At 43.0% G+C, this 12,648-nt stretch overlaps 1 protein-coding gene across 1 annotated transcript in view; it reads left to right on the top strand.

Annotated features, from left to right (window-relative positions):
- The window catches only part of T265_14297 (hypothetical protein), a gene marked incomplete at both ends in the record, with an annotated part of 15,545 nt that extends 4,386 nt beyond the window's left edge, over window positions 1–11,159 (top strand). The window contains 3 exons of the mRNA XM_009172996.1: window positions 213–701; window positions 6,715–6,823; window positions 11,068–11,159. Coding sequence (XP_009171260.1) covers window positions 213–701; window positions 6,715–6,823; window positions 11,068–11,159 — 690 coding nt within the window. The remainder of the gene's footprint in view (window positions 1–212; window positions 702–6,714; window positions 6,824–11,067) is intronic.
- Window positions 11,160–12,648: the final 1,489 nt, after the last annotated feature.

Raw genomic sequence — 12,648 nt, 5'->3', positions numbered from 1 at the left:
TATATATATATATATATATATATATATATAGCGCCTGTCTCGTGTTCATTTAAGGAGACACGTTAACCTGTGGATTTAAGTCTCTATCTGCAAAGCTACTTCGAGGAGCCTTCAATGTAGTGGAAGTTTCCGGTTCGTTTTCCAGTGACACTTCCACTGTGCGGTGCTCGTAATCTCTGAAGCAACCAAGCTACGTTCTTCTTTTTTGTCAGGCTGATTATGGGGTTACAATGGAAATGCAGGGGAAGCTGTCCCGCGAACCGATGACTTGGTTAGGCAGAAGACCGATGGTTAAAGCACGTTGTTTGTGCAACGCCGGATGGACCGGTGCAGCATGTGGGGAGCCACTTATGATGAACGGCTGGACGCCATGGTCTCCTTGGTCGCACTGTGAGCCTGTTTGCCAGACATCTCTGACACAAAAACCACCAACTGCTGTTCAGGAAAGGTTTCTCGAAGGACAAAGCACACCGCGATGGGGAACGAGACAAAGAACACGACGGAGGGATTGTATGGGATTGTCGTATGATTGTCGGTACGAACTGCAAGAGCACTACGCTAGAACGGGTGGTTCCATTGGAGATGGTTTCTCATTGGTACAATATGAACGGAGGGCGTGTAGGCCTAGACCTTGTGATAGACATTTGTATCTGGCTATGGGAAAAAGAGCAGTACGGAGATCACGAATTCAGGGGCAAGTGGTGAGTTGTCTGTCAATGTAAAGTTGTTCTGTTTGATCTAACCAGCTTTCACAAGCATCCGCGATGTATCTTATGATGCCCCGCAGTGCTGTAGTTGACAGCTAAGAAATTGGGCAATCTTTCATGCGCGTCTGTACTACGGTCCATTAAAATCTCGGCCACCAACTGTACATATTTTATTCATCCGTAAAAGTCTCTTAAACTAAACAGGAAATTAGTATTTAGTCGAAATGTATAATTTGCTGTGTTCCCTCGCCTCCCAAATCCTGATGGTGGTAAAATTTGTCGCCCATAAGCTGAAGCGATACTTTTGTGAAGCCATCCAGTGCTAAGCATTACCTTCCCCGAGAACGGCCAAAAATCGATTTTCTTCGGGAAAGCTCTGATCACTTGATGGCGCGTGCTGATAGTATCATTAAAAAACAGCGTTATGCACAGAAAGCATGGGTCTTATTGTAGTGAGGAATGACTAAAAAGGTAAGAGTTGTTTTTCCAGCACCACTGTTGCTTCGCAACAGATAAATTTTACCTCAGGCTGAACACCGCAGAAAGGAACAAGTAAAAGTGCACCAGGACTCAAAGCACCCGGCACGATTCATTGGAGACTCGAAGACTTTTGTGGACGTTGGATACGTATGCCAATACTGCTAAGACATTTCAATAGTCTCCGCAGACAGCAAATAAATAGGGACTTGTAGTAAACAGTTAACATTTAACTGATCTTGCCTATATTCAACCGCCGTTCTCTTGACGACCCAGAAGCAAGTAAAAACTAGGTAGTTGCCACAACGACAACGAAAATCCTTCAATTCGGCGAGTGCCTCGATCTTTTTTGATTAACAACTGGTAAGCCATTTGTGGGGTTCCGAATCGAAGCAGTGGATTCTGGGTTCAAATTTCATTTTAATAGCTTCTGGATAATCATTCAGGTAGTCCACGAAAAGATGAAAGAACTATACGTGGAGTTGACTTTTATATCGTGCACTTATTTTATTTACGTGGTAGGATCTCAACAGAAGTACTTAAACTTCCTTAGTTCTGCAAACGTTACCAGCGCACGGCGTGAATTTCTTTGGTGTGCGGAAATACTGCAGTCTCAAGACCAAGATGACCTATCACCTGGTTAGTCTGCACCAACAGTTGGCACCAGAGTGAGACTTTCCAAGAAAGAGTGATCCACATTTCGGATGTCTTATTTTTAAGCCCAGTGGAGATTTAATTGCACTCTACCTGCTCCAACAAGAAGTGCAGCCTCCGGATGAAACCGTTTTTCTGGAACCTTGAGCCATCATTCGTTGTTTTCTCAACCGTCCTATCCCGTCTTCTCTGCGCATTGATGATGACGGGCCCCCATGTTAACAAGAATCACGCCTCAAACCGATCTACTTTGTATCGGATTGGTGTTGTCGTAGTGTTGTCTCGTTTCCTTGACTGATAATCAACTCACTGATTAACTCTGGGTGTGCGCGTTCTTATTTATAACATTTCTGGACGATCGCCGTACCATTCAAAATGGACAAAAATGCCTCACCATACTGAACACCTTGATGTGCTAATCCTGTGACGGTGTTATAAGTCACTGTCAATGATCATTGTACAGTCTATGGAAATGCATGTTTTTTTTTATTCTGGATGCGTAGTGCACCACGTTGCAGGAGCGTAGTTCACTTTGACAGGCAAATCCGGACGGAACTAATGTGAAGGTTGGTCGTAACGTTATTTATTTTGAATTGCCTTTCGCAAGTGGGTAAACTATTGCTTACCAATAAAGCCCCGAAGTAAACACTAATCGACTAAGTTTAGGAGGCTTGTCTATTGGTTTATTATAGTTTACTTCATAAAGCCACACAACGTATTCAGTCTTTGAGGTGGCTGTTAACGAGGTATGACTCAGCCAGTCATCAAATATATGTAGAATAATGGGGAATATTAGTCATAAGAAGATCTCTCTCTGTTTGTGGCAAATTAAGAGATATCCGTATAAAATTAGCGGTTTGGTAAGGTTAACTACTACCAATCAGCTGCGAGTCAACAAAAGCCAGACTCAAAATGTATCGGCCATATAAGGTCAGTTATGAGCTTTTGGGGAAGTGGTGCTCGGAAAAATTAAGCCAGATAAAAGGATATATGTTAATCTCAACAAAGCATACCTTAACAAGAAGGTAAATGCCATTTCTAGCACACTTCTGGAGGAAACAGCCTTTCAGTTAGCACATTAAATAGGCTAGGGCAAAACCCATCAATATGAAACACATTTATTTTAGAAACACTCGTGAACACATTTTGGGCTTACCCGCAAAATTCGCATGTGGATTGAGGGCTAAGCGATGAACGGGACGATTCATTAGAAGCTGTAGCCCCTGCGGTTAACAATATGTCGCGAAATTTTTAATTAAGATATTAAGTTGTTCATCCGGATGCAAGCACACCCATGTGGTTAATTTCAGAATGTTAACTGGATGTTACAGTGTTGTTTCTTTTCAGCGAATAGCGTGATCATTAACTGTACTTCAAACCAGTACACATTGTCTTAGGTCAGTATTGTAAAGTCGTCATGACAATAAGTAGCCATCAGCCAAACGAAATCTCCACATATGGGTTTCCGTTTGAGCTTTGGTCTTGGTTCTATGGTTTCGCGTCTGAGTTCAAGGTTAAAATTCATCTTTTTTGGGGAAGCTTCACCCACTTGCTATTCAATACCTCAACGAAACGCCACGCTCCCTATTTTTTGAAGTTTCCCATTTGAGGTATTTGCAAGACAATGACCCAGTAAGCATGCATTTACGTACGGAGCAAAAACTTTGCTGATAAGAGAAATCACAGATATTCTCAACAAAGATAGGTTTTGAGAAATGAGTTTCCGAAGTATATCACGACTCACCTGGCAGTTGCATATCATTCGCTTAGTGGCATTCTCACCCGTCGATTCAAAGGGTTACCAAGCAGAGAACTTTCAAGGAGACATTTTTTTTAAATGATAGCTCTTCCCCTGTCATGACACGTGTTTCAGTGTGAAAATTGGTTGGTTTGCTTTCTACTAATCGACGGATCCAATCACTAACTTAATTCAGTGATCTGGAATCTCTCCTGTATAAGGGTTATCTGTGTCCAAGCAGTGTGTGAATAAGTGCGATTCAGTCGAATAGTGAAAAAGAGTTGATCGATCTGATAAACTAGCGTAATTGTGGAGTCCGCCGATGCATCACTCAAACTCCAATATTGTCACAGCTAACGAGACGAAGAAGGCTAGTTAAGGGTATACATTCGAGTTGCTAACACACTGGAGTTTTGCTGTTTAGGAGTTTGGGTGAAATACATTGTATCGTAGATAAGTGGTACCAGTGAAATGTTGGCTAAGAGAAGCTGTTTAACAGTGGATCACTAACGAAATATATATCAACTATTCATACCAGACCAGCGTGATATGAGTCAGCATGAATGTTTAGAGCCGCAAATATCTGAACAACCACGCTGTTTCTGAAAGCTAAGTGAAAAAGCTGTCAAAAAGTTGTGAAATCAACTGATAAAACCTGAGCTGAACTACAGTCCACTAAGGCGTTTGGACTCGCTTTGGATGCCTACATCTGTTGATGGCAGGCCGGCCCACCCGAATGTCCAGACAGTTTGCCCTGCTGAAGCGCGTTTGCATCACCTGGTAGCACAGTCCTGCGGTAGATGACTCATCCAAAAGGTGAGATGGGAACCGTGGTCCTGGATGATTGATAAGTACACCTGTACAGTCTCTTTAATAAGGAGCGTCATGTAACGCCTGGGTTGTAGGATAGTCAGGTGAAAACAAGAGTTGGCGGAACCAACCAGTCGTCCTTAGACTGGTCTTCCGGCTTTCACTTCTCACACTCCAGGCCCCCAGTTTGTACTTACGTGATACAACGATGAAACTGTTCCACACGAATTACAAATACTGAAACTGAATAAAGTGGAATATCTGGGAACAAATTACGCGACATATCACGAAAAATCAAAACCTTACTTCAGGTAGATAAATTTAAGGAAGTTCGAATCGTCATGACATCCCGAGAACACTTTAGAAATTTTGTTGTTGGGTAAGGCACACGAATCATTAGACAATACGGTAATTTTGAGAGTGGACCTAGAACAGAGAACTAGCTTGAATTAAATTTTAAGTTAGCGCTAACGTCAAACAGCCCCGTCGTAAACAGTGATTACGCCAGACTGGGTGAGACTGTGCACAACAAAAGCTTTTTTCCAAACCAACAGAACTATCTTACGTTAAACTTAGAAGTACCCTGTCGCACCAAAATAGTCTGTTCACTGCACACATACAAAGTGTGACATGGCCTTCTGGAGGCGTCACTTGAAGAAGTAGAATCTTTACTTTCTACTTCAGTTGACGCTTCTCCTATTTAGTTTTTGGGCTGTTGATTCTGCCCGTGTGCCAAGCCTTGAGGCAGAGCTCTTTTGAAACGATTACGATCACTAATTCAGTATTAACGTCTGAAGTCAACTGTCGACGGGAGCTTAATACGGAGCCAGAAAATAAATTCCCTTCAAAGCTGCAAGAATATGGAAATCCATAGCGTCTATAGACAGAGGGTGGGCACACAGCCTAATAATGAGCGCAAACAACGGGCGAGTATAAACCAGACTGCTGTTGGGGAAGAAAATTTTGTAAGCAGTAATTAACGCTGACAATGGCGAAATAAAAGTAAACAAATGAAGCAACATGAATGTCAAGGTCGCAGTGACCACTACAAATATCAAGTATGCTCACTTCAAACACAAGTCTCCAATTTAGCGGTGACCAGGTTCTAACTAGTGTTAAAGGTAAGTTGTTTTTCTACAGCACATGTTTCAGCGTTTAAAGATGGATCCTCATCTGAACACGCAATGTAAATTTAAGTCACTTAGTCTATCTAAATCTCAAAGAGGTGCAACGGTGATGTATATCTTGGGAGAAAGTACACGATAATAGGTATTGTTTTTGTTGGTTTGTCCAGATTTACTGTCCGCTTAATAAAGGTAATGTTCTCATGGTAATAAATTGCAAAATCGCAGTGACTTTTTCCAATTCGAGTAGATGCAAATTCGCCATATGAAACTACGGTCAGTTTCATCAATATGTAATGTTCTGTGCCTTAAGCTCACTCTTCACTGCTCAAAAGAGGCACTAGTTGGTTTAAAATTAGTTTTACATTGATCTGATCTATCAAGAACAATGAATGTCTATAACAATTATCAGTAAAAAGAAACCAGTGGTCCAGCATGGGTCGATGAGCAGTTGCGAATTTTACCGTACTATCTTCCAAAACACCTGTCTTTGTATGGTATGGATGAACTGTCGGTCCCAGTAAAAGAACTGCGCTCAACCTGACACTTTGACAAAATCCAGTGGCAAAATCTCCAAATTTGCAGAAACTTTACAATACGAGTACGTTTGAAAGGTTATCGGACATAATACAGACTATCAAATAGCTTGGTACCGTACATGGTGTGCCATTGTACCCTGCTAAATGAACCGCTTCCGTGTATGAAACGCAAACAAACTACGTTGGGTGTACCCTTACTCCACCCAACAGCAGATTTCATGCTCAACCACTAAGAATGTATTACCAGAACTGTAAATCTTTCTTCAAATGCGAAACAGACTTAGCTTGTTTGAAATGGAAACCAAATGCTCTTGGTTTCTGGGATGGCACATTAGCTCCCTTCGTATGCCTTTTCTACACCTCTGCTGGGCACGTTTGTTCGACTGCCCATTTATTTGTTGCTATGTAAATGATAACAATATTGCCAAAACAGTTCAACCCCTGAGCCAACTCATCTGAAACCTGAACAGAGTAGTGTGAACAGCATAAGACTGGAACTCGTGATCCAACAGATACGTGCAGAAAGAGTTGATAAAGCAGATACTAACAGAAAGGTGACCGAGACCCACTGTATCAAATACCTTTTATCCCAAATATTGTGGTTTGAATTACTTAAAACACATGCTATGTCGGTCCCATAATGAATAAACGTGCATCCTTTTCAGCGCGACACGCTTAAACAGGCCTACACGGTGCATCTTTGGACTGTATTGGCCTTTGCTTTTGTCTTCGCCATTTTCGCCTTTTTCGCTGCATTCGCAACCAAAATGCAAAGTGAACAGGCATATGACGATATGCTTTTCCACAAGCTATCCTCCGATGAATGATAGCCTGTGAACGTCTTTGTTACCTGTGAGTCACCTGAACAATTCTTGATAATTGTGCATTTTATCATTATTCCTGTAATAAACGTTTTCGAGAAAAACAAGCTACTTTCTTATACAGCGCCAAAGTGCACTATACTTGTTCCCTACAAACGCCTTATTGGTTTGCTGAATAAGTTGAAATTTCTCGTTTTCATCGAGGAGGGGGTTTGCTGACATCAGTATAATTCAACCTTATGATTCAGCGAACCTATCTCTGTATGGGTACAGATAACATGAGCGTGTTCCTCGTGTATTCGATTTCTTTTTCCCTTCCTCAGTTATATCATGCACCATACATGCTATAAGGCTGTGTACACGCTTAATGCACAAGTACCTGGTAACATTTGAATTTAGTCAGGAAGCTCACACAATATACGTGAAGACGGTCTGAAAACATGCGCGATACTCCTTTAAACGCACGCTGAGAGCAACTCGTTGAGTGCACTTCAATGCCGAAATTCCGAACAATTAGCTTAAATTTCTGTACCCTATAAACAGCATCCTAAACCCACTATAATGTTCATAATCTGAAATAACGGCAACCATGCAGAACTGCGAACTATATACAACACGTTGACAATCGTTCTCAGAATCCAACCAGCAGGTCTGTAGAAATGGTGTTCATTTACGCACTAATAGGTGAACGTATTTCTTGCTAGAAAATTCTCACTAGCCCGGTCGAACGGACAGCGGCTGGCAGCCGTAACTGCGATGGCATCAAGTTGTCTGGGTGATACCCTCGATTTGACCATCAGAAGAGGGTGGGGCGCTTGTTCATCGGTTAACGAAATTCTCAGCCAATTAACAACTCCATCGAATGACAAGGACAGCGCGTGGGGTTTGTACGTCTCGGATCCAAACATGGAGGGACATGAACCCCCAGGTACGATGCCTGGTCAATGCTACGTGACTGTTCCGTTCATTTATCGATTGCTTTAGTTGTTTTGTCCAATATTCCTGTAGCAGGTTCCAGTAGCAGCTTTATTTTAGGGAGAAATAAAAATCTCATTGCCAAGTAAATCGCACAAGAAAAATAAACCAGCCAACAGTCTTCTCATAGATAGTCCCAAACACCAATACCAAGAAATGATTCACATCAAAATGAAAGTTGAAGACGATCCTTGCTTTTTTGAGGACCGTTGTTCAGTGTCTAGGGATTTAAGTTTCAAAGCTTATTTGTCTCAGAAACATGATGAGTTGAGCGTTAATTTGGAGTAGTGCGTGCACACCAAAATGTCGTTCTATATTCCAAAGGAAAAAGAAGCCCGTCCATTCGATTTTCGGCAACGGACTTAAAGGACTGGCGCTAGAATGCAGCTAAATGAATCCTGTTTTATGAGAATTCGAAGTAAACCACTCATAGGCCTACTGTTCATGTCAGGGCCTTCCAAAAGTACTTTGCAAATGCTTTGTATAGTGCCCAAGTTGTTGGAATGGCTTGGACAGAATACTGGGTGATGTGGGAGACACCTCAGTGAGTGCAACTTCGTCCTTTGTCATAACCACTTTTCGCATGAAATTTACACATATCGCCATATCTGATGCTAGATCTATCGCGTTTCAAATATCTTCCCTGTGGTGAACGAGGGCGCAGCCCGACAACTGTTTGGTTTCCAAAAGTACAGTTCTCCATGGCAAGCAAATGTAATGACGTACGCTGCAAAGAATAGGTTAGACCGATCTGTTGAAACAGTGAGTTACTTCAAACGATTATTGATGGGTCGATAAGCTGGTCTGTCATTTGAGCGAGCTTTTGTGCTAAGTTCTGTTATCGGGCCCTTACTGGATTCTGAAATATCTTTTCTGCAGGGACTTTAGCAACGCGATAAAAGAAAGATTGTCTTCTACGTCCATATAATTCTCTTCATGTTCGGCCCATTGTGACTGAATAGGTACTGATAGCTGCTTTTTCATATGGATCGGATTGGTAGTGCAGTTGAACTCATAGACCTTACACTTATAGAGCTCCGCGTTAAACAAAGTAATCCCTTAGTATCTCCAGTCGGTAGGACCGGTCCTTCTATAGTTTCATACATCACTGCCTGAACATCGTTTTGAGAGCGTCAAAACTGTTCTTCGGCTATGCTGATGAACACTCTGTATCCTGAGTCTGAGTCCAGTAGTAAACTGGATTCAACAGAGAATTTGACGGGACCCCTACAATTATGTAAAGGGTACACCAAACACCAAGCGTAATCGTTCATCTTCTTTGCCACTTTAACCTCAAAAAATACAAGGGTGGGATGAGCTCCTGAGAAGCCATTAAAGAGACCTATCAAAGTTTTATGTACAGGATTGCTTTAAGGCATAATGGCAACTTCGCACTCGAGCAAGAGGGTAGAGAACCCACTGAAAAAATAGGGGGAACATTCTTTGGGTTCAGTCTATCGTCAACAGTGGCGGACTACTTCTCGAGCACAAGTTATCTCCGCTTTAACTGTGGTTGTTCTCGCTCAATAGAAAACTTTCCACGACAAGTATAATACTGCGTTCAACATTGTCAATGGACTTTTCGTCATTTATGGCCTTTGTAAGCCGACGAAATGCGAACTTGGAAAAACAGCAAGCATACGGTATTCAGAACATTTATTCCTGTTGTCTGATGGTTATGGTGTGTCACGCATGTTGTTAAACGGAAAATAAGAGAATAAGAAATGACGGACCAAGATCACAAGAGCTCGGCGTTCGCATATCATCTTAAGGAGTACTTTTGAGATGGTTGTTGCGCAGGTTACTGTCAATCTGTTTGCCGAGCTTTTTAACTTGTTTTCAGGTGTTTCGTCACCGTGCATGCACCGTTACGTACCATCCGCGAATTACCAAATCTCCAGTGTTGTTGTCAATATCTCTGGTGGCTCACCGCCCTCTGTTCACGGTCCTTTTAGGTGAAGCTGAAATAGAGTTGGTAAAGGAATATATTGTCTATAGACTGGCTGTTGACATTCAACAGTAAAATTACTCCTAACTACTGTTCATAACTGCACTTAGGGAGACCTACACCAACTGCCTCTGACGCTGAAACCTTGGTAGATGGCAAGTCTATATTTCGAATCGACTGAAAATATGGGAGGGGAGGTGTAGTTGGTGCGTAAGTAAGACGCCCCTGCTCTCTTTGTTGTCCTATCCAACACCACTGCAGCATCCACATTTGGTGCCCCACGATTCTGAATTCTCATGTGCGGGACCAAATACTCTTGTATGGGCGTCGCGTATCATTTCCCCTTGATCGTACTGGGAGCGATTTGTTCCCCACACAAACCTTCAAGCTACTCTCTCCAAACCACGACTTCGTGCACCTTTTGCTGGTATTTGACCTCACCCCCCCCCAAGGTCCCCTACCAGTACGTCATGTCTAGCGAACAGTTCGCGACGATGATGAATAAATTCGCAAACTGCCTGCCTGTAACCCGCACGTCTACAAATTCACAAGGAACAGCGCAGGCCGAATGCCACCTCTACTGGATACGGCTATCAGTATGAAGGGCACTCTCTCCCCAACAGTTGGCTGGTAAGCAAATCGATTGTCACGTCAACATGTAGGTCTGGCGCCCGCTTACCTGCCGGCAGCTACAGGCTTGGTGGCCTCACTGGCATACTGTGTGAGGTGACTCGGGCCATTCCAAGCCACCTAGCCACCGGCAACTTGATAGTAAAGATGCGACACGGCTTCCTTCGAAACCGTCCTTGCACGACGAATATGCTCGTATTCACGGACAGTTTAACGTAAACCAGGGACCAAGGTCCCGTCGGTCGTCTTATCTTCCTGAATGCATTCATTCAAGTTCCATGTGTATCACTGCTTTGCAAGCTTGAATTTTACGGGATTTAAGGAGAAACTTCACGCTAGATTATTCCTTTTAGTTACAGAGGAAAGTTGAATCGACCAACCTTCCTTCGAACCGGTCTCCATTGAAACTTCTCAAGGTCCGGTCTTGGGACTAATTGTTCTAATCTACCTCAAAAACCTGCAAATTTTTGTCTGGTTGTTTTTGGGGTGCTTTTCTCAGTCTATTACGAGAACATGACACTTGGTGTATCCGTGTTTCTTACGGTTATTTGGAGCACGTTCTCCTGCGCTACTCATATTTACCTCCGGATACCTTTATGGAACCAACTTCAGACCACTTCTTGAATACGCTTGTTTCCTTTCAGGACGAAATAATGTGCCTGCCCGAAAAGCCGTAAATTCGAATCGCGCTTTGCCTCTGAGAGGAACTAGTGCTGCCGGCGCCTCGTTCCAATAAGATTTGCTGATCGGATTTTCAGGATCGCGGGTGCATCTTAAGTAAGTAGCTGGTTTACCTAAAAGTAAGTTCGCATCCCTTTTGGATCCATGAATTTTTACACAGGATCGAGACTTTCGCCCAGGTTTCCCGGATCAGCTATGTTCTTGTCGCCCAGTGACTGCCGTTCGCTTACTATGTGGGTGCCTGCCGCTAGGCTGAGGCTGAACGGTCTACCTCTGCTTTTCTTGTATATTTGAAGCGCACGGAGGCCATTGATCGACGAGAAGGAATTGAATGGTGAAGCTCTTGCCATAGCTTTGATCCTATGTTGATTAAATTCAGTGCTGTCAAATCCTTCATCTTTTAGGCAGTTCTGGCCCCACTTTCGCACCTTATCGGGTGCGAACACTATCGGGTGAACACCACTACAAATGTTCACCTTTTATTTGGAAAAAGGTTACGTGAACCGCAATTAAGGGCAAGTTGAAATATGAAACGATATCACCTAGGCATCTCAGTGAATGTCGTGATGGTTCACTGACTACGGAGGGAGAAACCCTCCACTAAGCTAAGCCAACCCAGAAGCCCTTCATGCTTCGAAAAGGTTAAAATAATTTTCTTCCTGCAGAGATTTTATTTGTGAAGCCTAAAAGCATGGAGTTGCCAAAAGCAACTCGGAGGACAATCTTGGTAAGGCAGTTCAGTCGTAAAAACCTGCGAACCCTTTGAATCCAGGTATCGATCCAGAGTAGAACAGTGCTTTCATGAAAATCGCATCAAGTTATTTTTACGTTGACAAGATGTAACTTTTTCCGCACATGACTTAAACTCTTTCAGTCTCCATCATTTGTGAAGTGCCCCCGGCGTGCGAGAAGCAGCTCGTTTCCAAGGCTACTAATTCACAATGGGAATACGTATGTATAACGAACATTTCCGCAAATCATTTGCGTAGATGATTTGTTTATGTGAGCAAATCTTCAAGGTCATCCATCACTGCTGATTGGAAATACTGCGCCATAATGTAAAAAGGTGGCGTAAATGGTGGTAAAAAGCGATTCGATCACAGTGGACGGAAGTTGCAGTTAGTTTCGCGGCTGAGTTGAGTTTTCCGGAGTCTATCTTGTGCTCGCGGGAGAAAGATGTTCGGGCTCCACCGCCGCAATAAATTTCTGCTACGTATGTACTGCTTGACAGAATGAGCACCGAATTTCGTGTTCTAGAAACTTAATAATTGCCATTTCGTGTTCTTATTGCCGTTGACACGTTGCAAATTTCCGGATGACCCATGCGAGTTTTGAAGAACGCAGGGCTTGCAGATGATGATGACCTATGTCCGTAAGTCGAGTTTTGTGGTAAACTGCAGCAGAGTTCTCCATTGTTACTGCAGCAACATGCCAGCACTACCATGTTGTTGTTCCTAGCGGGCCCCTGAATGAACCTCGCTGACGTACTTAACTAACATGCGACTAGGGTGCCACGATACCTAATCAACTAGCTAGGTGTAGTC

Source organism: Opisthorchis viverrini (genome assembly GCF_000715545.1).
Source record: "Opisthorchis viverrini unplaced genomic scaffold opera_v5_179, whole genome shotgun sequence".
Classification (NCBI taxonomy): domain Eukaryota; kingdom Metazoa; phylum Platyhelminthes; class Trematoda; order Opisthorchiida; family Opisthorchiidae; genus Opisthorchis; species Opisthorchis viverrini.
Note: the sequence above shows the minus strand (reverse complement) of the source record. Positions and strands in the feature narration are given on the sequence as shown.